Raw genomic sequence first — 26,837 nt, 5'->3', positions numbered from 1 at the left:
CTTGTCATTTCTAACTCCTCTGGACTCAAATCCAGAAAACATGCCTCAGCGGGCAGCCTCAGCAGCAAGTTTGAGACCAAAAGCCTGAATTCCCAAAAGCCAGTGCCTTCCCTCGTCCAGATGTGTGAGAGGAGTTCCAGCAGTGAGACTGATAGGCAGATAACAGGAGAGAAGCAGGGGGTCAGCACTGACATGTATGGCCAGCCAACCTTAGGTCAGGAGTCAAGCCAACTCACAAGTCCGCCCCGGACTGCACTGGAGGTGGACCTGCCTCACTCTTCTCCAGCCACAGCTTCTGCTCCTATTCATTCACAAAAGGAAAATGGGGCAGGAGACCTGTCTCTCCTCCACATGCTTCTCCTTATAAACCAAATTTTAAGTTCAAATCTCCAAATTTGCAGAGCTGGAAAAACAGTCAACAGAACAAGACTGAAATTCCCCGTCTGAATCCAGTGACTCCAAGCAGGCAGCTTGCCTTCCATCTGCTGATCGGTGGTTCAGGCTTCTTTGCGAGAAGGGGTTCACTAGTCTTCACTCATACCAGGGGTTCGATGCTTTCCTGCTCTCAAACCTTGGCTCTGCCACTTCCCCACGTCAAAGGCACCTTTCTCCCTACCACATCTTTCCAAATCGAAGCATCTGTAGCAGACTCCAACATGCCCTGCCCACATGGCCTCAGCATAACACGCTGAAGGCGGGTGACTGGAAATACCTAAGATTTCTGGCTTTTTTCTACCTGAGAGGAGGCACGAGGGACATACTGAAAAGTTATTGCCCCCAGAAACAGCTCTCAACCAACAACAGACTGGCACTTGGTGAACAAAACTCCAGCTTCCTCACCCCTCTCAGTTCAATAATATTCTGGCATGTTCTAGAGGATGAATCCATGGACTCCCAGGGTTTCCTCAGTGGGAATGAGCCCCAGTTGGGCACGTGGGAAATTACCCTTTTTTAGCTCCCTTCCCTTCCACTTGTCACTCCTCAGCTCCCTAAATGTATTTCCTTGCTTCAGGATCTGCTACCAGGGGAAGCAAAACCAAGACAGCATCCTTTAAGAAAAACATTAAATCTCATCTTCCCCATAAAACCTTCCAACACCAAGGCTTCCCAAGTCACTTCCTATCACGTTTACTATAATTTGTATATATTTTAATCTCTCTTCTCTGCTATGGGCTCTTGGAGAGGAGGGATTCTTTCACACAGCTCTGAATTCCCTGGGTTGCTCAGCACAGTACCTTACACAAACTAGATGCTCAATAAATGTTTGTTGGCTGAATAAAGAATGAATTAACCATGCTAATCAACACGGAAGCCAGGGTCTTTATTTAATCTAGCTGAAACTACATCAATGTGGCTGTTTTCTTCTTTCAAAAGCATTGCATGAACTACATTTCATGAGAAAACTACTGTGGGCATATATTTCTTTAAATCAACATTTTCTAGATATTCATCTTAAATCAAATACCCCCCAAAATCAGAACAAAGATACCATAAACTGGGTAGTTAAACAACAGAAATCTATTTCTCATACTTCTGGAGACTAGAAATCCAAGAACAAGATGCTGGCTGATTCAGTTTCTGGTGAGGACTCTCCTCCTGGCTTGCAGATGGCTGCCTTCTTGCTGTGTCCTCACATGGCAGAGAGAGAGGGAGCAAACTCTCTGGTGTCTATCTTATAATAACACTAATCCTATCAGATCAAGGCTCCACCATATGACCTCATTTAACCTTAATTACCTCCTTGGAGGCTCTATCTCCAAATACAGTCATATTGCAGGTTAAGGCTTAAACATAGGAATTTTAGGGGGAATTCAGTCCACAGCATGGAGCATGCCTTTCCAATTAGCAGACATGTATAAGTACCACACGTTACCTTAGTTAGTTAGTCCTTAGTTAGTCCTTACAACAACCTATAGCTTAAGAAGCTAAGAATATATCCATACAATGGCATATTACTCAGCTACAACATAAATGAACCTTGAAAATATTACACTACGTAAAGAAGCCAATCACAAAAGGTCACAAGTTTTATAAATCCATTTATATAAAATGTCCAGAACAAGAAAATTCATAGCAACAGAAAGTAGATGAGTGGTTACCAGAAGCTTGGGGGGAGGGGGTGTGACTGCTATAGATACAGGGTTTCTTTCTGGGGCAACAAAAATGCTCTGGAATTAGACGGTGGTAATAACTGCACAACTCTGTGAACATAATAAAAACCATTGAAGGGAACACTTTAAAGGAGTGAATTTCACGGTGTGTGAATTGTATCTCAAACTATTACTAAAAAAGAAGTTAAGAAATTTGCCCAAGGTCACACAGCTAGTAACTGACAGCCTCCAGATTCAAACCCAGGTCTGTTTGACTCCAGAACCTATGCTCTCAACCATTATGTAACTCTGATCACAATTATTCCCAATTAACATTTGCTGAAGACACCAGCAGATTTAACTCTAGGTAAAATGGCATAATTCCAATCACACATATCAGAGAGACAATCCTCAGACTCCCCGAGGACTTCCAAGGATCAACAATACACATTAAGAATTGCTGGGGACTTCCCTGACGGTCCAGGGGTTAAGAATCTGTGCTTCCACTGCAGAGGGCACGGGTTGGATCCCTGGAGATCCCACGTGCCACGGGGTACAGCCAAAAAAGAAACAGAATTGTTAATCTAGTAATCCTTTTTAAACCTTATGTAACTTGGAACAATGGTCATTCTAGAGAAAAAACAAAACAAAATTGAAAAGGGGAGTATCCTGAAAGGAGTATGATAAAAGATCCTCTGAAGCCACAACTAGGACTTTTGGGACTAAAAAAATGTAAACCGAACGGTGTGATGCCCATGCTTCCTGCCCTCCAGTGGCGTCCTACCCAAATGCCTCCCCGTGGACAACGGCCCTTCACGGTCTGGCTACACGGCTTCCTCTCTGACCTCATCTCCTCAGTCTCCCACCATCCCCTGCCCCCCGCTGCACTCCAGTCACATCAGCCTCGGTCCTTCTTGAACATCCCACATTCTCCTCAGCACTTGCTGTCTCACAGTCCCAGCTGAGTGGAACCTTCTCACCTTCCAGCCTCATGTGGTGTCTCATCTTGGATGATCAGGTCTCAGCTCAATGTCCCTCCTCAGAGAGACCTTCTGGCTTCTGTGACATCTAAGCCACACTGGCCACTCCCAGCTGAAGTCTCTTTCCATCACGTAGCCCAGCTATATGTTTTTCAATGCACTCGTCTTTATTTAGTGGTCCACTGTCTGTCTTCCCCTGGAACAAAGCTCCATGAGGGGAGACAGCGAACTTGTCTATTTCACTCCCAGCAGCATCAGCAGCTAGAGCAATTGCAGGCATAGAGCAGACGCTCACCCAATATTTGTTGGCTAAATTAAAACACGCACCTCGGCCATGCGATGCCTCAGCAAGCCGAGGCCTCACTTGTTCAATCCATGAAAGCGCAGACTCAGAAAGTTCTCCCAGGAACTCACAACAGGGTAGTCTTCACAAGCTGGCAGTCCAGCCCAGGTGAGGTCATTAACCCTTTAGATTCTGCAGATACCACTCTGATTAGTTTATGTTAACACCTTAATGCTTTCTTTCCTTCACTGAGCTCGTATACCTATCATACACCTTTTGCCCTTCCCCACCTTAACAATTTAAAATTGTTGTAAATAGTGTGGCAACGACCACTCTTTGGTGGAAATGAGATTCCTCTTTGCTCAGAAACTTTCTCCATGACTGATTTTAAAAATTCTCTTGACTCTTTACGTTCATTCTAATGGAGCAGCCATTGAAATTTAGTGAATCACAGCCATCGAAAGTTATTTAAAGTAGAGACCCACCCTGGCCAACACTTGTCACACCCTTACCCAATTCCCTTGTCTCCGGAGGTCATGTGAGCATTGCACACACACGTTGCGCTCAGAAGGCTCGGGACTCTGAACAGGGGAGACACCATGTGATTATGGGTCTCATGGTCTCCCTCTCACTGCATTTACTTGTCCCTATAGAGACCTCCATTTTTTCCTGGTCCTCTTGACCTCATCTCCATTCTTACCCAAACTGGATCCTGATAGCAAACTACCCTAGTTATTCACCAGTATTCAAAGAGCTCTGTCTCCACTGCTCTTCCTCTGAGTCACCACCAGAAAACACCCACACTACAATCTACCTTCCTCCCCCACACAGTGCAGTGACGGAGTTACTGAGCACTCCAGGTTAAAAAAATAAAATAAAACACCATCAGGTACAATGACACAAACACCAACACATAACATATGACTTCTAATGAAGATTGCTCATAAATTCTTTAACATGACCTTGGTGAGCTTCCTCACCCATTTCTCTCCATGTTAGCCTAAACTTTCATCATTTTCCTCAAGCCCAACCCGCCCTCCTTCTCCATCCCAATGGTAGATAATGCTGTCTCCAAGAAGAAAGAAATCTTCAGAGATGCACTGAACTCCATCCCTTCTCCTGCAAGCTTATCTCTACCTGCATATGCCCTAATACCTTCATACAAGTTAGGAATGAACTCTCTCCTGGTTCAAAACTAAGTTGCCCTTGTGTTCTTGCTCTCACTCCCTTCTATCTTCACCCAGATCTTGCTCCATAAATTATCTCCTCTCTTCTGTGTCTTCATTCCTCACTCTTAACATCTCCATTTGTCAGCCTAACACTTGCTCTGTTATCCCTGAAAACCCCTTCCTAGACCCCAATGTCTTCTTCTGGCTACTATGCTAGCTCTCTTTCCTTCTCACCCAAACTTACCCAATGAGCAATGCTGTCTCCAAACCATCTCCTCTCAGTCACTCCCAGCCCACTGTAACCTGGTTTCTGCCCCAAACTTTATGGAAACTGCTGCCTTCAGACCATCAGTGATTAATTAATAGGTAAATACAAAGGCAATCTTTGCCCGTTATCTCACTAAATCATTCTGCTGCATGTGAGGCTATACATCACAACTTTCTGTTTTGAAACTCTCTATTCAATCATGCTCCTGATTCTCCTCCCACTACTCTGATCACTCATTCTCTGTCCCTTCATTGGCTCCTCTTCCTCTCCTCAACCCTTAACAATCTTCCCAACTTATGCTCTCCTTATTTTACCCACCCTTCCTGAATGAACATGGTCTCATTCACAGCCACGTTTATCATTAACATTCATATAGAAACTACTTTCAACTCTACTATCTCTAGCCCCCACCTCTTCCCTGAGCTTTAGACTGTTATATCCACCTACTGCCTAGACATGGCTTCATGTATGTCCCAAAGCCCCTCAAATCAATTATGTCTACTCTGATTTCACATTCTTTTCTCTTCACCATTTAACCTGTTTTTTCCCTGTGCCGCCCATTTCACCTGGATACCACCTTCCACCCAGCTATGCAATCAAGGTACCTCTTAACTTGAACCCTTCTTTCTGCCTTGTCACCCACATCAAAGCAATCCTAATGATTTTTATCAAACGAAGACTCCTCAAAAGCATTCCCTCTCCATGCCTTTTAGCACTTCCTGAGAACAGAACTTCTGTTTATCTGCTTACTTCATTTTTCACAGTCTAGGGGATAACAGAACAGCACTGAGCATGACATACAAGATCTTGCATGAGTTGAGCTGTCCCTGTGCCTACTCTTCTGACTCACCTCCCTCAACCTTGTAATTTACCAAGAAATTCAACAAAAGACTCATGCTCCCTTTAACATGCCCCACTGCTACATGGCCCCTCTCCTTAGCACACACTCTCTCCTCTGCCTAGAACACAATTCTCCATTCTCCCTCTCTCTCTCTCTCTCCCTCTCTCGCCCATCCATCCCCAACACTTCCCTTCCTCACTAGCACTTGCCCTCCAAGATTTAGCTCAAGCATCACCTTTCCTAAGATGCCTTTTCACACTCCTCCAGCCTGGAGAGCTTCCTCTCTCTAGTGCTACCATAGCTTTCCATGTTTATCTCCAGCACAACCAATTTCACACTGCTCTAAAATTATACGTTTATCTATTAACCTCTCCCAAGTAGACTATAAGCTCCTTAAGGCAAGGACTGCTCATAGTAGGTGCTCAATTTGATTCCTCTGCATGTTAAATATTAGTGGTAAATAATTTTCTGATGTGTCTCCAGACCTCTAAGTACCCTGGATGTCCCCATATGACCCCTTCGCAGGCACAGTGCTGACCCAGCATGGTGAAAAGGAACTCAACCAATGCTCAGCAGACTCAAAGAGGAAACCCTGCAGTATCTTCAACACAGGAAATTCTGAGTTCTGCTGATTCATTCTGACTTAAAGCTGCAATTACACTTGAGTAAGGAGCACCCAAGCTGACCCTGCATCTTTTTTTCTGCAGAGCTCACAGAATTTGGCACACAAGAAATTTAATAGTTGTTCTTTATAGTCTTCTGCAATCTCTCAGATATTGACTGTGGTCACCCACATTATAGTGTCTGATAGCATTACGTGGTATTTTTCTGGCAAAAATGCAGTCTTGGTCAAAATACTGATGAGAGTTTAAAATATTGACTGGAGCTTCTTAAACTAAAGAAAACCATGCAGGAAAGTTCTTTCACCAAAGAAAGGCTCACTGCTGGCTCAATTCGATGCTGAAGAGCCCTGCTTAAGGCAACAGCTCTTGTTCGTGCTTTGTACAAAGACATCTGTGCAATTGGTTCCAACTTGGGAAATAGCATTTAAATATCAACGTAAACACATGCTCAGAGAAAAATCGGGTAAATCTTCATCAGGACCAAAATTTCTAACCAACTGTATTAGAGCAAATTACGGAGCAAAGAACCTTCTCAAAATAGGTATTTGCAAGTCATCATTTTCTTCTGTTCTTCTGTTCTTCATACAGAAGTCGTGTGAATTGCATACTGAAAGGTAAAGTGGAATTTCTAGACTGAAGTCTAACTATACTTGAGTCAGTAATTTATCATGCTTGCTATATATTGTAACGATTATAGTTAGCACTTAATTAACTAGCATTACTTTAAATATTTGTTCCATTTAAAATCACAATATCTAAGAACTGTATTTGAGATTTTTAACAAATTAAACGTTAAATGCCTCTTCTTTCAGGAATAAAAAGACATTATTATTATTAAAAGAATTAACTTCAGACTTTTATATTTTTCTTTAAGTGCTATATGACATATAATCAGCTAGAAAATATCAGTTGCTTCAACAACAGACATTACTTTGACTAAAATATTATCATGAAGTAGAGTTTTACTGCACTTACTTCTTAACAGGATCATAACTAAATACTTACTTGTTCAGTGTGAGGTCAAGAATGAATTTGGAGCCGAAGGCTTCAATCTGGAAGCTTGCCTGGGCCAGATGGACAGCCTATGGATTCAAAAAGACAGAAAGAACCTTAGCTTACTTTCCTATCTTTAAAGCTGATTATATTGATATCAAGAATGATATTTAATAAGAAGAAAATTTTATGGACTGATTCATTTCTTTATGGATCCTTATGTAACAATTCATTTCTTTAAGAAATCAGGTGCATTGTCATGGCCTTACTTGGAAGACCTAAATATCTGTGCAGGAAGGAACTAATAAAAGTCCTTTAAAAGGGACCCATCGTGACAAAGATTAAGAGCAGATTCAACTGGACTTTCAAAGGGACCAGGATGAATTATGCAAAAGTCTGACTAATTAAAGCTTGATTTCATCCTATTCTGTGCACAAAGCTAACCGATTCTTTCTGCACACCTAAGTGAAAACTCATGTCAGCGCTCTGCTCTTCATCAGGAATTGGAACTTTCTCTAAATGATGTATCAGCAGAATGTAAATGCCGGTAAAATGGGATAGCACAACCTATTAACTTCAGCAAGCACTTCAAACCAGGCCCGCTGTGGATAACGAGAGTTCAGATCCCCCTTTGAAAGTCACACATTTACAAATACTGTCCTCATTGTGATTTAATCCAAATACAAAGATAATCTCATCTAAACATGAATCATATGTTCTAGGTATTAAAGATTGGTATAGCTCACAGAAGCGTCTTGCATAATGTAAATTAACAAATCAATGAAGTTTTGTTAAAGTATTATCCAAGATAAAACTCTCTTTTGTCACCCAATCAGGAAAGAAAAAAAAAAAAGGACAAGGATACATGCAACACCTACCCCCTACACACACACAAACCTCCTTCCTCCAGATCTCATTCCTAAGGTACAGTGGGTGTCGTGTGTGAAGTGCTACATGCATGGCAACCAGACACTTTCCAGTCCCCCTTCCCTCAGCCACCCCATGCATTATAGACATCCTTCAAGGACAGCCCAACGCCATTACTTTCCAGGAAGCTTCCTTCACACGCCTGCTGGGAACGAACTCAGGACTTCTGGAGCACTGCATTTGTCCCTCCCTCCACAGTGATGTATGATCACTTCCCACCCTGGACGGTTTGCTCCACAACTCATACCACAAGGGTCTTGCGAACAGTTGTACATTAACAACCCTTCCCCCAAATACATGAACTTTCAATTAATTAACCAAGTATTTATTGTCAAGACTCTTTTACCATGCCAAACCTATAAAACACTCTAAATAAACCATGACTTCTGCTTCTTGTCAAGCATAACTGCTGATCAGATAATCATTCTGTAATAAATAAATAAAATTAAAAGGAAATTAACATATTAAATTTTAAATACAGAGCAATGAGAGAGAAGGCACCTCAATCCCTAATACCACGGGACGCCATGTCTACCCCAAACAACCATGTATCAGTAGAACAGGGGCATCATCCTTGATCTGAGCTTCCTGTATCCAGACAACTCCTTGAGAGAGAAAGAAATTTCTGTCTTGTCAGGTATGTTCTCTGTCATCTGTAGCAGAACCTCTATTTATCTACTATAAATATCACAGAGTCTTTAATCTAAATTCATTCTGTGTCTTAAAGCATTAATTTTTGCATGAAAATTTTTATTTGATGAATAATTTGTACAAGGGGAAAATTTTCATCTCTGGGTCCCAAAAGTTTAACAAAAAAAAAGAAAAACCTTACTTCCTGAGAATAAAATAGATCCTTAGGCATATTTCTCTTAAGAATATTAAATAGTAGAGAAGAGTTCATTAATGGCACCCTGACCTAAAAGAGGTGATAAATGTACTTCTTTGAGCATCTTTATAAACAAGAATATATTGTGGTAAAAAGAGTAACTACACATAAAACGAAAAACTACACATAAATTACGACTTAGCAAAACAAATGAAGCAAAACTTCCAAATGAATATTCCAAAGAAAAGTGTTTTGATTTCAAATTTAGGCAAATCTCTGTATGTCTGTTATTGATGTAAAGAACCTCCCAGCAAAAGGCTCATTTTACAGCAAATAAGCAATGAGACAAGTACAAACCCCAAGAAAACCCTGTTGCAAAATAACGTAGCCCGGTAGTAACCGCTTACTCCATTTGAAAGAAATTGCTCAGAGTCAGACAATTTGATCATTGTTAAATAAGTTTATACGGAGTCAATGTGACAAGCTTCAGTTTAACAGAATTCAATGAAAGGGCTGGCAAATAATAGTAATACTGGGATTTTCCTTTGCTTATTTTATTTACTCCTTCCACACACACGTGTTGAGTCCCACCCTGCGTAGAAAGATGGCTGGGACACAGCCCCACGCTCAAGGAAGCGGCAGCCTCCAGAGAAGCAGGCAGGGCTGCCATCCTTCGTGTGCCTAAGGGGCCACAGGGACCAAGGCTTCAGTGACAAGGTGCGGTTTGAACAAAATTTTTTAAAATGAGTAAGAATCTTCCTGCCAAGAGAAGAAAAGACATTCCGGACCTGGGAGGAAACATCTGTAAAAAATAGAGTAAAAAGGGGCCTTCCCTGGTGGCGCAGTGGTTGAGAGTCCGCCTGCTGATGCAGGGGACACAGGTTCGTGCCCCGGTCCGGGAGGATCCCACATGCCACGGAGCGGCTGGGCCCGTGAGCCGTGGTCGCTGAGCCTGCGCGTCCGGAGCCTGTGCTCCGCAACGGGAGAGGCCACAACAGTGAGAGGCCCGCATACCGCAAAACAAAAAAAAAAGAGTAAAAAATGAATATGGAAAACAAACTTAAAAAATTTTTTTAATGAATATGGCCTGTAGATAAATGACTTTTGGAGGAAATGTCAAACAATGAATTTGAAAAGGTGGGCAGGAGACTGTGGGGCTTTGTGTGACGTGACCAATGACGTGTCTGCTCACATATACACACATGTGGCCAAGACACAGAGCTTTCCTTTAAATGTCCCCCACTTACTCAGAACAGTGTCTGGCATATGTCATCATCATCATCATCATCATCAATACCAACACTATGATTCAAACATATTGACAGATTACTTTCCACAACAGCTGAAACAATTAGTGCAATGTCATCAACAGCATTCTTGTTTCTCCATAGGAAAAAAAAAATCTGATTTTGTTACCTTTATCAGGAAGACTGTTTTAACATTTGAATTCACTTTAATGCTGAGAGGCAGCACATTTTCCTATAAAATGATTTAAGATTTCCTTAAACATTCATCTTCCTTGCATAGTTAGCAAATGGAATTAGTATATTCATCTAAAATATCTGTATCCATTTTAAGTAATTTCAATCCAGTGATGTATGTTATTTTTCTTACATTCCGTTTCTCTTTCCTTTGCTATACATTCTGCATTTGTACACAGAGTACAGATTCTTCTCTAGACCAAAATAAATACCTGACAAATGCTACTTTTCCCTATCATTCTGTTATTTCTGCTCTGCCCTAGAAATGATTAAAGTAAGTTTTAACTTCTTGTATCTCTATGTTATTCTATATCAACTGATCCGTTTTTCTTTAACAAAATACCACGCATATAGTCTTGATAATTGTCAATTTTAAATATGTTTTCAAATCAGGTAAAATGAGTCCTCATCATTATTGTTTTACAAATCACATTTTTTGAAATTATTTGTTTTTATTTCATATTAACCCACTTCTTCCAAAAGGTAGAAAAATTAGAAGAATGGTTAGGATGGGTAGAAAGTTTTTATAATATACAGCCATAACACTTATGGTTTATTAAATATTTTAGAGTTGACTAACTGACCAGCACCACTGAAACCCACTGAAAACACAAAGACTACCTCAAAGAGTATTGCTCTTCTTTTACAAAGAAGGACCTGCACAGCGAGATTTAGGAATGTGTTCAATGATACAAAATCACAGGAATACTTCAGAGAAGAGTTCATGAACCACACGTAAGGTCATAATGGGCTATTTTCTCCACTGGGATATCTGCTAAACAGACTTAAAGATTAACACATGTTTTTACAAGACCTGTCACTGTAATAGCACTGTGGAAGAATGCAGGGTTTTAAAGTCAAAGAGCGTCATTTCATGACAAGAATAAGCACAACCCTGGGCTCCGAATTACCATCCTGAAAGACTGAGAACAGCTGTTGCCTGAGCACTTTGAGATTTTTCTTTTGACTCAGGATCTGGCACAGGGAAATTACAGGAGCTCTATAAACAGAAACAACTAAACTCAATTACATACACAAACCTCCTTCACTGAAGAACAATTTATATAGCCTAACAGTGTGCTTTTGTTTTCCTGTTTTTTTACCTCATGGTATCATATTAAATAACTTTAGAAGACTTTTAGGGTCCTCACCTAAAATTGGCCTTGCATCTTATCCAGCAGTGTTATGCCTCTAAGCAATCATAAATGCTCGGCTTTGGGTAAGGTACATTCTATAAGCTGAAAGACACAGTTAGTTTTCTTGGGACTTATAGTCTAGAATAGTTAACATTAATATGGACATGAAAACAAGAGAAAAAGATGACTATCTACTTATGGAAATAAAAAGCATGTATTTCCAGGATATATATGTTTTCATGCAAAAATGAATACATAAGAAGTATTCAATTAGTATTCTTTACTACTTGTAAGGAGTTGTAAATTCTACAGAGTGTGTGCATAACTGAATATGGGAAATGAACAGTTTACACTTTCTCAGAATTCAGAAAATATTACAAGACTGAATTTCAGTAGAAAATGAGCAACTTGAATTGAGATGTCTGCTATCAATCACAACATCCACTGAGCATGTATTTTACTTTACTATGCTCTATAAGGTACATGGTTTGGGTAACAGAGGAAAATTTAGAAGAAGTTTCCCTGCTCTTAAGATATACTCAGTTTAGTTAGGGAGACACTCATTTAAGTAACAAAGGAAACATATCCAGAGTGGCATAGCAATAAGACAAGAAAATGCTTTACAAATGGAGAGCAGAAGACCTGGAAGGTATCAAGCAAGCCTGAGCAGACACCAGGAGGATGATATAAGCTCTGCTTCCTAAGGAGGAGAGCTATGGGCTTCTAGGAAAGAAGGTGCTTGAGAGAGAAAAATGCTATAATTAGAGTTAGAAGCCAGATTAATAAAACTGTCTTCTCTGCCAGAAGGGATCATGGAAAACGTAAAACAGGTAAACAGTTGATTACTAATGAGACTGTAGGTAAATTTTTTCTTTTTCTTTTTTTTTTTTGGCTGCATTGGGTCTTTGTTGCTGCACGCAGGCTTTCTCTAGTTGCAGTTAGCGGGGGCTACTCTTTGTTGCAGTGCACAGGCTTCTCATTGCGGGGGCTACTCTTCATTGAGGAGCACGGGCTCTAGGCGCATGGGCTTCAGTAGTTGTGGCATGCGGGCTAAGTAGTTGTGGCTCGCAGGCTCTAGAGCGTAGGCTCAGCAGTTGTGGCGCACTGGCTTAGTTGCTCTGCGGCATGTGGGATCTTCCCAGACCAGGGATCTAAGCCCTGTCCCCCGCATTGGCAGGTGGATTCTTAACCACTGCGCCACCAGGGAAGTCCCTTTTTTTTTTTTGGCAATCACTTTGGGAAATAAGGTTCCCTAATATATTTATCACAGAAAGATATGCAAAATATTAATATGTCCAGCAAGTAATTATTATATTCATCGCATTACAAAGTACATCTTAATGCAGAAAAAATTTTCTTTCTTCTTATTTTTGCCAGAAAAATCAGAGAATTTTCCCCACTTAACCAAATTTGGCCCACATAATTAGAAGGAAATCACAGAACTATGGAGTCACAGATGTTAAAATTTCAAGGTGCCATTCTGCCATGGAGGATGCATTTTAATCTTTTTACATCATCAGAGTTAATTGGAGGAAATGCAGAACAATATTGGCTCACAGACAGGGAGCTGGAAGCGGGTTGCACCTGGGCAGAATATATTTCTAAATTTTGCCTGAATTTTCCACGTGAAGAAGCTGAGACAAAAGAGGGGAAATGATCAGAACAGTCTCATGGCTGGTGAGTAGAAGAATGAGCTGGAGCCCGGGGAAAGGTCTCCTGGTTTAGTTTTCTTTCCAGCATTGCCTCCTTAGAAAGTGCACAATGACAGTGAGGGTCCTCTATATAAGAAGTCAGGAGGGTGTATTGTACACTTTAAAAGATTCTCATTAAAATGATGAAATACACAATGTTTTTACTTAAAGAAAGAAAAATATGTCCATATATATGGGAAGTCCCTTTTCTTGTTTTTATTTCCCTCATTGCTATGATAATATTGTTTATTCTATGTTCATTAAAATATCAAACATATATGGTGTGTGTGTCTGTGTGTGCACACGTGTATAAACTATAACATTTTCAGGAAAATTTTTTCCCTCCCTTTATCTTTTTGCTCATGGTTTTTTCCCCTACTCTCAATGATTTTTCAATAGATCTAGATCCTTCAAGAGTTTCCACCCTTTTTTCTTCAAATACAGTGGGAAAAGTTCATAGAATTTCAAAGACCTTCTTCTTTTGAGTTCCAGGACATTTTATGGTATTTCAGAGAAGACAGCTTTGGAAATTCCCCAACTAAGAAGGAAGGAAGAGAACCAGCTAATCAGATACTAGAAGCATGCTTTGTTGTAACGGGTTGAGTTGCTGAAGAAAGAACGGATTGAGTTCCTTCACCAGGGAGTCTTGCATCAATCTTGGTTGCACAGTATGTTTTTCTCTACATAGAAAAACAGGAGACACAGAATCCTGCCAAGTTTAAAATGAAATCAGTTTGAGGAAAATACATCACTTTCTTAAGAATAGATATATGTATATGCATAACTGAATCACTTTGTTGTACACCTGAAGCTAACACAACATTGTAAATCAACTATATGCCAATATTAAAAAAAAAGAAGTGAGAAAGGAGCAAAATGTAAAAGAAAATGTCAAGCAATCTCACTATCAACAGATTTTCTCATAAGTCTTATAAAATCACAACTTGAGAACTGAACTGATCTAATATTCTATTGAATAAAGCCGTGTAACTGAGATTCATAAGCAAAAATAAATAAATAAATCAATGAGAAAATATGTTACTTTCTTTGCTCATACAGGCTTTTCTGTACATGACCAATCTGGGTCTATCCCACAGCTAGAGAAACATAAAAGTCCAGCTTGTGGATCTTTTTTCTGTGTAATGCAAAAACTCAAATATGGGATTATGTTTTAGGAGTCTTAAAGAGCAAAAGAAAATATCAATAGGACATTTAAAATTATAATCTAGTTCTAATCCCTTATTCTAAGTTTGCACACTGGTGATCACCAATGTGATCAAGACTCATATATAATAAAAATAATAATGCCCTATATTTCTTGTGTTTTATCTCAGTTATCTAGAATAACATAAAGCTAGTAGGGCAGACTTTTTTATTATCCTCTTATAGAAGAAAAACATTTTTAAAAGGCACAGAGGGGTTAAATGATATTTTTATACAAGGTCACACATCAAAGAAAGAAAGATGAGGTTCAGTGAGAAAAAGGGCCAAGTTCATGCCAGAAGTCCTTAAACCTCCAAACCTCAATGTTTCCTGGTCATTAAAATATAAATAATAATAGCTTACCAACAGGATGTATGTGATGATTAAATTATATAACAACGGAACAAAAAGTTCCTAGAAAAAGTTGGCCACATAGAAAGAGATCAATAATTTAGAAAGGAGGGGGTAAAGTAAAAGGAGGAAGAGAAAAACAGAAGAAGAAAACTATATTAACGTTTTGGAAAGGTTATCAGTCAAGCTCTACCTTAAAAACTCCCTCCCAATATAGCTGGGCACCTCCTAGAAAATCCAATGCGCATTTAGACTCTGCAAAATTTGCAAATTTTATATTTGCATTGCTAAATACCATTAGGTATTATGCTTTGACCTTGTTCAAGTTGCCGTGTCTTTAAAATAATATGAATCATTTTCCTGAGAAGTAGAACAGCTGCAAATGTTACAAGAAGGCAATTTTGCAAATTAATTTGTTCAATGTTCTTCCCAAGATGCATTTAAATAGGTAGCTCGTGGGAGAGAATATCATCATGTTTACTTCTAGCATGTTCCATTTCACAGGATTAACAAACTTGCATTGGTTTGGTTAACCCATTAACAAACTTGTATTGAATCCCTACCTTGGGTGAGATATGGTGGCAGATATACAGATATAGAAGAATTAGTATTTAGATCAAAAAGTTTATAATCTGGTTAGGGAAATGAAATGAGAAACCAAAAAGAAATATAATACTTCAATTAAATGATAATAGTAAATATTATTTGTAAAGATGTCACATATTATTTAACCATGACTGACTACTCAATTTAATAGGAACGAGTGTACGGTATGGGTAGCAAGTACATTTATATATGAGGAATGAGAATGCTGAGGGCTAGAGAGAGCTAAGAAAAGCTTGCTGGAGAGCATTTAAAGAGAGAATTCAGATAGCTCTAGGACTGAATTAATAGGATGAAATTTCAAAGTGTTTCCAAGTGTTTGCTAACAAATAGACACTTAAGAAACATGCCTTTAAAGTAAAAGACAGGAAGTCTTCCACTCTGGAGAGTTAAATTATAGTTTGGATTGTAGAATTTAATTGTGAGAATTAACACATGGTAATTTATTACAAAATAAGCATTGCACGAGGTCAGTAAGTCATGTGAACACATACAAGTCCAACAAATACTAAGGTATTTTGCTAATTAATCTATCTTTTAACCTGAAACTAGGAAGCTGAAGTCCTAGCCTAGATGGATATTACAGAAACAACACCAAAACATCAGCAAAGCAGAGCCTTCTCACAAGTCACAGCAGATCAGCATCTCCCAGCGAAGGAAGCAGGTCACTGGATGACCTTGTTCTCTGTGCCAGCCTAGCCAAGAAAGATAGAACGTCTGCTCTGAAAGAAATCAAGCCAACATTCAATTATCCAATCTGATAATATAGAAAAAAAGGATAGCAGGTTGAATTCTGATTTCTGACCAAATCTTTTACGAGAGCTCTTTTCTAAATAAACCAGTTTTAAAGAGAATCCAATTTCATCTTCCTCCCTTTTCTTACCTACCCCTCAGTTTGAAGTGCTCTCAAAGTCTGATACAGACAAAAGATAGACACTGAAGAGAAAGAGAGAAAATAGGCATTGATAATCCAAACAGATAGTCCAGTGAATAAATCATGAGTTCTCGCTACTGAAAACGTATTTGTAAAATTCCTCATGACCAGCCAAAGAAGAGAAGCTACATCTAATATTATTGAGGGTGGGGGAGGGAGTCACACTAAGATCTTCCTTAGTGATCACTCGGCAACCCAGGAGAACTTTGTAACAATACACTTTCGCTGATAAACCATCTTTGGACATTTATACGAACTGTCTTCTATACATTCACCCTCAGCGATTAACGTTGGCTGGATATTAAACTGACAATGCCAACTCAAGAGAGAGATGAAATCAAGCCTTCAGAGCTCTTGTTATTTGAAAATGAGTAAATCATTACAAGTATCACTAGAGCTATATTATTTGGCTTTCATATATTTTCTGAAAGATGAGTAAAAATACAATTCTGACAACAGTTACCATGGAAGCGGTTTCTTTCTGCTGTCTTTCCTGAATAGTAACATTTAATTTGATGGATTAATCTAGTAGCTGAGGTGTGATTCACCTTGTTCTTTTTCCTCATCAGTTTCTACATCACCAAACTGTGCATCTCCAAGGAGTGCATCTCTCACTGCTGACACTTTCATCACAAGCAAGAACAAATTCTGTCTTTCTAGCCAGAATTATTGAACACCCACTAAATAATTTAAATAAAAGAACAGAAGTAGGGTATAAGATTTGGAAAACAAAAAACATCAAGCTCCATGCTTAATGGCTTTGACTCATTACCCGACAGGTTTTTTTAATTTGCTTATATAACCTTAATACTTTCCTGAAAGGAAAAAGCCTTTGAGAGGCAGCTGTCCATGATGAGCCCTACTTTCTTGGCCTGTCCACTCTGGTCCTTGGAATGCTACGTACAACAGCCCAGTGGACTCAAGTCAACTCAAATATCTATGTAGAGCAAAAGAAGGTTCTTTCACTTGGATCTTTACGATGACCACATACAGATTAGTTAAGAATGAATGAGTCGGGCTTCCTTGGTGGCGCAGTGGTTGAGAGTCCGCCTGCCGATGCAGGGGACATGGGTTCGTGCCCTGGTCCGGGAAGATCCCACATGCCGCGGAGCGGCTGGGCCCATGAGCCATAGCCGCTGAGCCTGCGCGTCCAGAGCCTGTGCTCCGCAATGGGAGAGGCCACAACAGGGAGAGGCCCGCGTATCGCAAAAAAAAAAAAAAAAAGAATGAATGAGTCTAAAATACAGAATGAGAACTATGATACAGTAATTATACAGTCCACTTAAGCATTGTTACATACAGCAAACCATAAATGACATAGAATAAATTCTAATATAAATTTCCAGATCTCCCCCATTAAAAAACAACTGGAAATGTATAACCAAGGGAGGTTAAGCAGACCTGTCCAGGCCAGATCGTTCTTCTCTTGAGTTACCTTGATTCTATTGACCTTCACTGGTGGAACCAACACTGTTCTTGCCCAGAATTGATTTGTATTGGGATCTCTAGACAAGCTGTTATTTCTATTTGAAGAAATGTTTCAGGCTCTGCTTATGAATTCATGGTAAATACATAGCTGTTTGACAACAGTATTCCTAAGAGGTCTCTGCTTCCCTTAACTACCCTCTGCAAGATGTGGGTCACAAGTTCTGTGTCACTGGAGTGGAAACTCCTTTTGTCCACAGGAACCGAGCTCTGTCAACATCTATGGATTAGAAAGAGTTCTGCGTTTTCTGGTTCTCAGCTGTGTCTGGCTCTGTCCTTTGCTCTGATCTTAGTTATGACCATGGATCGGTTGCATTCTGCCCTTTTGGATGCAAAGAGTAACTTTCAAACTGGGGGCCATGCCAAAAATGGATTTTCCCATTTTACAAAATTTTACAAAATTTTCCCATTTTACAAAATGCAGGTGCCATTAGGCTTCCTAAGTCACACCATTAAAGTGTGTTCCCGGATATAGAGGCTCACAACTGTCATGTAACACAATTTTACTCAAAACAAATATCATGTGCACTACACATACCTTACTCAAAGTTAGATGTGGAAGAGCTAATATTGATGTGATCTCATTTTTTCTAACATGTTAGAAAAATGTTAGAAAAATTCTTCCATAGAATTCTTCAAAATGACAACTGCACAGCCTGTAGTCACCTAATTTTTAAAACTAGCATTTAGAATACCGACTGCTATGCAGAATATCCTGACTATTTTAGTAAGCAAACGATAGATCTCACTATGTCTACAGAATGTTGTAGGTTCATTAAAGCTCATTTTTATTTCCAAATGAGAACCTATAATAAGATGGAAACTTGAAGACATACAAAAATAAAAATACTTCGAAATACATCTACTTCCTCAGATTATATGCGACCTCATTGGCTTCTACATCACATATGAAATCATTTACTCATTCAACAAATAATTATTGTGTCTACCATGTTTCAAGCTGAAGCTTTGGTTTTCTGGAGTTTGCATTTTAGTATGTATTGAGGGGCAGTGGGGAGAAATAGAATCAACAAATAAATTTAAAGCAAGTTGGATGGTGATAAATGCTATAGGTAAAAGGAATAAAGTAAGTAAGAGGCAAAGGGAGTGTATAGTAAAAAGAGGTGATAATATTAAATAGAGTGGACAGAGAAGAACTCTTTGAAAAGGTGACATTTGAGCAAAGATTGGGAGGTGAAGGAACAAGCCACATGGATATCTGGGGAAAGAGAATTCCTGGCAGAGGGAACAGTGGTTGCAAAAGTTGTGAGGCAGGAGCATACTTGGTATGTTAGAGAATTGCAAGAAGGCCAGTTTGGGTCAAGTGGAGTTAGTCAAGGGGAGTGTCATAGGCACTGAAGTTAGGGAAGCAACAGGGGGTCAAATGTATAGGACCTTGTAGGCCACTGTAAGAACTCTGCCTTTTACTCTTCACGAAATAGGAAGTCACTGAGGTTTTTGAGCTGAAGAGTGACATATCTGCCTTCCATTTTTCAAAGTTCACTCGGGCTGTTGCGTTGACAATAGAATAAAGATGAGGGACCAAGGGAGAAAGCAGAAAGTCCAGTTAAGAGGCTGTTGCAATAATCCAGGCAGGAGTTGATGGTGGGTTGGACTTCGGTAGTAACAGTGGAATTGATAAGAAGTGGTCAGATTCTGGGTAGACAGTGAAAGCAGAGTCAACAGAGTTGCTTACAGGTCAGTTATTGGTTATGAATGAAATAAGGGGACCAAGGAAATCGCCAGAATTTTTAGCCTAAATAACCAGAAGGAGTGAGCAATGTATTTGGATGGGGAACACTGCAGGAGGAAAAAGTGGCAGTGGGAAACCAGAACTTCTGTTTTAAACCTATTAAGTTTGATATGCACATTATATATGCAAGTAGATATGTGGATTTTGCAGTTAGATATAAGCATATAGATATATCTTTTCATTAGCATTTACTGAGTGACGATTAAATAAATGATTGAGCATATGAATGAATGAATAAATGAATGAATGCTGGGGATACAAAAAAATTCCAGTAAAAGAACTAACAAGGAAAGTATCATTCAGCAGATAACTTATTGTCTGAAATAACTTGGGCTTAAATGAGAAAGCTAAGATAACTGGGGAGAAAGGGGGCGGGAGAGAAGGGGACTATAGACGTCAGTACAAAGCAACCCACTCACTGGGTTTTACAATAACATTTTCTACTAAAACAATATCATTTTGCAACACAAGAGGTATAATATGCACTACAAATTTCTCCAAAAGAATTCAAGTCTGGGGGGCGCCTTCAAGATGACGGAGGAGTAAAATGTGGAGATCACCTTCCTCCCCACAAATACATCAGAAATACATCTACATGTGGAACAACTCCTACAGAACACCTACTGAACTCTGGCAGAAGACCTCAGACATCCCAAAGGCAAGAAACGCCCCCACGTACCTGGGTAGGGCAAAAGAAAAAAGGAAAAACAGAGGCAAAAGAATAGGGACGGGACCTGCACCTCTGGGAGGGAGCTGTGAAGGAGGAAAAGTTTCTACACACTAGGAAGGCCCTTCGCGGGTGGAGACTGTGAGTGGCGGAGGGGGAAAGCTTCGGAGCCATGGAGGAGAGCGCAGCAACATGGGTGCAGAGCGCAAAGTGGAGAGATTCCCACACAGAGGATCGGTGCTGACCAGCACTCACCAGCCCGAGAGGCTTGTCTGCTCACCCGCCGGGGTAGGTGGGGGCTGGGAGCTGAGGCTCGGGCTTCGGTAGGATCCCAGGGAGAGGACCGGGGTTGGCGGCGTGAACAAAGCCTGAAGGGGCTAGTGCACGACAGCTAGCCGGGAAGGAGTCCAGAAAAAAGTCTGGAACTGCCTAAGAGTCAAGAGACCGTTTTTTCGGGGTGCACAAGGAGAGGGGATTCAGAGCACCGTCTAAACGAGCTCCAGAGACACGCACGAGCCGCGGCTATCAGCGCGGACCCCAGAGACAGGCATGAGACACTAAGGCTGCTGCTGCAGCCACCAAGAAGCCTGTGTGTGAGCACAGGTCACTATCCACACCTCCCCTCCCGGGAGCCTGTGCAGCCCACACTGCCAGGGTCCCATGATCCAGGGAGAACTTCCCCGGGAGAACCCACAGCACACCTCAGGCTGGTGCAACGTCACATCAGCCTCTGCCACCGCAGGCTCGCCCTGCATTCCGTACCCCTCCCTCCCCCCCGGCCTGAGTGAGCCAGAGCCCCCTAATCAGCTTCTCCTTTAACCCCGTCCTGTCTGGGCAGGGAACAGACACCCTCAGGTGACCTACACACAGAAGCAGGGCCAAATCTAAACCTGAACCCCAGGAGCTGTGCGAAGAAAGAAGAGAAAGGGAAATCTCTCCCAGCAGCATTAGAAGCAGTGGATTAAATCTCCACAATCCACTTGATGTACCTGTGTCTGTGGAATAAATGAATAGACAAAGAATCATCCCAAGATTGAGGCGGTGGACTTTGGGATCAACTGTAGACTGCGGATTTGCTTTCTGCATCTAATTTGTTTCTGGTTATACGTTTATCTTAGTTTAGTATTTAGAGCTTATTATCATTGGTAGATTTGTTTATTGATTTGGTTGCTCTCCTCCTTTTTTGTTATATACATATTTTTTTACTTTTTTTCCTTTTGCTCTTTTTGTGAGTGTGTATCTGTATCCTTCTTTGCATGATTTTTCTGTATAGCTTTGCTTTTGCCATTTTTCCTAGGGTTCTGACTGTCTGTTTTTGGTTTCTGTTTTTTGGTTTTGGGGTTTTTTACGTATAGTTTTTAGTGCTTGTTATCATTGGAGGATTTATTTTTTGGTTTGGTTGCTCTCTTGTTTCTTTCTCTTTTTTTTTATTACCCTTTTATTTTTTATTTTTAATATTTTTTTATTTTAATAACTTTATTTTATATTCTTTCTTTCTTTCTTTCTTTTGTCACTTTTCTTCTGAGCCATGTGGCTGACAGGGTCTTGGTGCTCTGTCCAGTGTCAGGCCTGAGCTTCTGAGGTGGGACAGCCAAGTTCAGGACATTGGTCCACCAGAGACCACCTGGCCCCATGTAACATCAAATGGCAAAAGCTCTCCGAGAGATGTCCGTCTCCATGCTAAGACCCAGCTCCACTCAATTACCAGCAAGCTACAGTGCTAGACACCCTATGGCAAACAACTAGCAAGACAGGAACACAAACCCACCCATTAGCAGAGAGGCTGCCTAAAATCATAATAAGTCCACAGACACCCCAAAACACACCACCAGATGTGGACCTGCCCACCAGAAAGACAAGATCCAGCCTCATCCACCAGAACACAGGCACCAGTCCCCTCCATCAGGAAGCCTACAGAACCCACTGAACCAAACTTACCCACTGGGAGCAGACACCAAAAACACTGGGAACTACGAACTTGCAGCTTGCAAAACGGAGACCCCAAAACACAGTAAGTTAGGCAAAATGAGAAGACAGAAATACACAGCAGATGAAGGAGCAAGGTAAAAACCCACCAGACCAAACAAATGGAGAGGAAATAGTCAGTCAACCTGAAAAACAATTCAGAGTAATGATAGTAAAGATGATCCAAAATCTTGGATATAGAATGGAGAAAATACAAGAAACGTTTAACAAGGACCTCGAAGAACTAAAGAGCAAACAAACAATGATGAACAACACAGTTAATGAAATTAAAAATTCTCTAGAAGGAATCAATAGCAGAATAACTGAGCAGAAGAATGCATAAGTGACCTGGAAGATAAAATAGTGGAAATAACTACCACAGAGAAGAATAAAGAAAAAAAATAGAATAAAAAGAATTGAGGACAATCTCAGAGACCTCTGGGACAATATTGAACGCACCAACATTTGAATTATAGGGGTCCCAGGAGAAGAAGAGAAACAAAAGGGACTGAGAAAATGTTTGAAGAGATTATAGTGGAAAACTTCCCTAATATGGGTAAGGAAATAGTCAATCAAGTCCAGGAAGCGCAGATAGTCCCATACAGGATAAGTCCAAGGAGAAACACGCCAAGACACATATTAATCAAACTATCAAAAATTAAATACAAAGAAAAAGTATTAAAAGCAGCAAGGGAAAAGCAACAACTGACATACAAGGGAATCCCCATAAGGTTAACAGCTGATCTTTCAGCAGAAACTCTGCAAGCCAGACGGGAGTGGCAGGACATATTTAAAGTGATGAAAGGGGAAAACCTACAACCAAGATTACTCTAGCCAGCAAGGATCTCATTCAGATTTGATGGAGAAATTAAAACATTTCCAGATAAGCAAAAGCTAAGAGAATTCAGCACGACCAAACAAGCTCCACAACAAATGCTAAAGGAACTTCTCTAGGCAGGAAACACAAGAGAAGAAAAAGACTTACAATAACAACCTCAAAACAATTAAGAAAATGGTAATAGGAACATACATATCGATAACTACCTTAAATGTAAAAGGATTGAATGCTCCCACCAAAAGACACAGACTGGCTGAATGGATACAAAAACAAGACCCGGACATATGCTGTCTATAAGAGACCCACTTCAGACCTAGGGACACACACAGACTGAAAGTGAGGGGATAGAAAAAGATATTCCACACAAATGGAAATCAAAAGAAAGCTGGAGTAGCAATTCTCATATCAGAGAAAATAGACTTTAAAATAAAGACTATTACAAGAGACAAAGAAGGACACTACATGATGATCAAGGGATCAATCCAAGAAGAAGAGATGACAATTGTAAATATTTATGCACCCAACATAGGAGCACCTCAATACATAAAGCAAATGCTAACACTCATAAAAGGGAAAATCGACAGTAATAAAATCATAGTAAGGGACTTTCACACCCACTTTCACCAATGGACAGATCATCCAAAATGAAAATAAATAAGGAAACACAAGCTTTAAATGATACATTAAACAAGATGGACTTAATTGATATTTATAGGACATTCCATCTGAAAACAGCAGATTACACTTTCTTCTCAAGTGCTCATGGAACATTCTCCAAGACAGATCATATCTCAGGGTCACAAAGCAAGCCTTGGTAAATTTAAGAAAATTGAAATCATATCAAGTATCTTTTCCGACCACAATGCTATAAGACTAGACATCAATTACAGGAAAAAAATCTGTAAAAAATACAAACACATGGAGGCTAAACAACACACTACTTAATAACCAAGACATCACTGAAGAAATCAGAGAGGAAGTCAAAAAGTACCTAGAAACAAATGACAATGAAAACACGATGGCCCAAAACCTATGGAATGCAGCAACAACAGTTCTAAGAGGGAAGTTTATAGCAACACAGTCCTACCTCAAGAAACAAGAAACATCTCAAATAAACAACCTAACCTTACACTTAAAGCAATTAGAGAAAGAAGAACAAAAGACCCCCAAAGTTAGCAGAAGGAAAGAAATCATAAAGATCAGATCAGAAATAAATGAAAAAGAAATGAGGGAAACAATAGCAAAGATCAATAAAACTAAAAGCTCGTTCTTTGAGAAGATAAACAAAATTGATAAACCATTAGCCAGACTCATCAAGAAAATAAGGGAGAAGACTCACATCAATAGAATTAGAAATGAAAAAGGAGAAGTAACAGCTTACACTGCAGAGATACAAAGGATCATGAGAGATTACTACAAGCAACTGTATGCCAATAAAATGGACAACCTGGAAGAAATGGACAAATTCTTAGAAAAGCACAACCTTCCGAGACTGAACCAGGAAGAAATAGAAAATATAAACAGACCAATTACAAGCACTGAAATTGAGACTGTGATTAAAAATCTTCCAACAAACAGAAGTCCAGGACAAGATGGCTTCACAGGTGAATTCTATCAAACATTTAGAGAAGAGCTAACACCTATCCTTCTCAAACTCTTCCTAAATATAGCAGAGGCAGGAACACTCCCAAACGCATTCTACGAGGCCACCATCACCCTGATACCAAAACCAGACAAAGATGTCACAAAGAAAGAAAACTACAGGCCAATATCACTGATGAACATAGATGCAAAAATCCTCAACCAAATACTAGCAAACAGAATCCAACAGCACATTAAAAGTATCATACACCATGATCAAGTGGGGTTTATCCCAGGAATGCAAGGATTCTTCAATATATGCAAATCAATCAATGTGATACACCATATTAACATACTGAAGGAGAAAAACCATATGATCATCTCAATAGATGCAGAAAAAGCTTTCAACAAAATTCAACACCCATTTATGATAAAAACTCTCCAGAAAATAGGCATAGAGGGAACTTACCTCAACATAATAAAGGCTATATATGACAAACCCACAGCCAACATTGTTCTCAAAGGTGAAAAACTGAAAGCATTTCCACTAAGATCAGGAACAAGACAAGGCTGCCCACTCTCACCACTATTATTTAACATAATTTTGGAAGTTTTAGCCACAGCAATCAGATAAGAAAAAGAAATAAAAGGAATCCAAATTGGAAAAGAAGAGGTAAAACTGTCACTGTTTGCAGATGACATGATACTATACATAGAGAATCCTAAAGATGCTACCAGAAAACTACTAGAGCTAATCAATGAATTTGGTAAAGTAGCAGGATACAAAATTAATGCACAGAAATCTCTTGCATTCCTGCACACTAGTGATGAAAAATCTGAAAGAGAAATTAAGGAAACACTCCCATTTACCATTGCAACAAAAAGAATAAAATAACTAGGAATAAACCTACCTAAGGAGACAAAAGACCTGTATGCATAAAACTATAGGACACTGATGAAAGAAATTAAAGATGATACAAACAGATGGAGAGATATACCATGTTCTTGGATTGGAAGAATCAACATTGTGAAAATGACTACACTACCCAAAGCAATCTACACATTCAATGCAATCCCTATCATACTACCAATGGCGTTTTTCACAGAACTAGAACAAAAGAATTTCACAATTTGTATGGAAATACAAAAGACCCCAAATAGCCAAAGCAATCTTGAGAAAGAAAAACAGAACTAGAGGAATCAGGCTCCCTGACTTCAGACTATACTACAAAGCTACAGTAATCAAGACAATATGGCACAAAAACAGAAATATAGATCAGTGGAACAGGATAGAAAGCCCAGAGATAAACCCACGCACATATGGTCACCTTATCTTTGATAAAGGAGGTAAGAATATACAATGGAGAAAAGATAGCCTCTTCAATAAGTGGTTCTGGGAAAACTGGACAGCTACATGTAAAAGAATGAAATTAGAACACTCCCTAACACCATTCACAAAAATAAACTCAAAATGGATTAAAGATCTAAATGTAAGTACAAACACTATAATACTCTTAGAGTAAAACACAGGTAGAATGCTCTATGACATAAATCACAGCAAGATCCTTTTGGACCCACCTCCTAGGGAAATGGAAATAAAAACAAAAATAAATGAATGGGACCTAATGAAACTTAAATGCTTTTGCACAGCAAAGGAAACCATAAATAAGATGAAAAGACAACCCTTAGAATGGGAGAAAATATTTGCAAACGAAGCAACTGACAGAGGATTAATCTCCAAAGTATACAAGCAACTCATGCAGCTCAATATCAAAAAAACAAACAACCAAATCCAAAAATGGGCTGAAGACCTAAATAGACATTTCTCCAAAGAAGATATACAGACTGCCAACAAACACATGAAAGAATGCTCAACATCACTAATCATTAGAGAAATGCAAATCAAAACTACAATGAGATATCATCTCACACCAGTCAGAATGGCCATCGTCAAAAAATCTAGAAACAATAAATTCTGGAGACGGTGTGGAGAAAAGGGAACCCTCTTGCACTGTTGATGGGAATGTAAATTGATACAGCCACTATGGAGAACAGTACGGAGGTTCCTCAAAAATCTAAACATAGAACTACCATACGACCCAGCAATCCCACTGCTGGGCATATACCCTGAGAAAACCATAATTCAAAA

The 26,837-nt window shown here is 39.7% G+C and overlaps 1 protein-coding gene across 2 annotated transcripts in view; it reads right to left on the bottom strand.

The window, feature by feature from the left end:
- Positions 1-26,837, bottom strand: part of ADAM23 (ADAM metallopeptidase domain 23) — a gene marked incomplete at both ends in the record, with an annotated part of 161,763 nt that overhangs the window by 108,545 nt on the left and 26,381 nt on the right. For both annotated transcript variants that reach the window (XM_082840810.1, XM_082840809.1), the window contains one exon: positions 7,260-7,336. In XM_082840810.1, coding sequence (XP_082696936.1) covers positions 7,260-7,336 — 77 coding nt within the window. The remainder of the gene's footprint in view (positions 1-7,259; positions 7,337-26,837) is intronic.

The sequence above is a fragment of the Leucopleurus acutus genome, assembly GCF_964270905.1.
Source record: "Leucopleurus acutus genome assembly, chromosome: 6".
Taxonomy (NCBI): domain Eukaryota; kingdom Metazoa; phylum Chordata; class Mammalia; order Artiodactyla; family Delphinidae; genus Leucopleurus; species Leucopleurus acutus.
The sequence above is the reverse complement of the archived record's forward strand: the minus strand, read 5'-3'. Positions and strand labels throughout refer to the sequence as shown.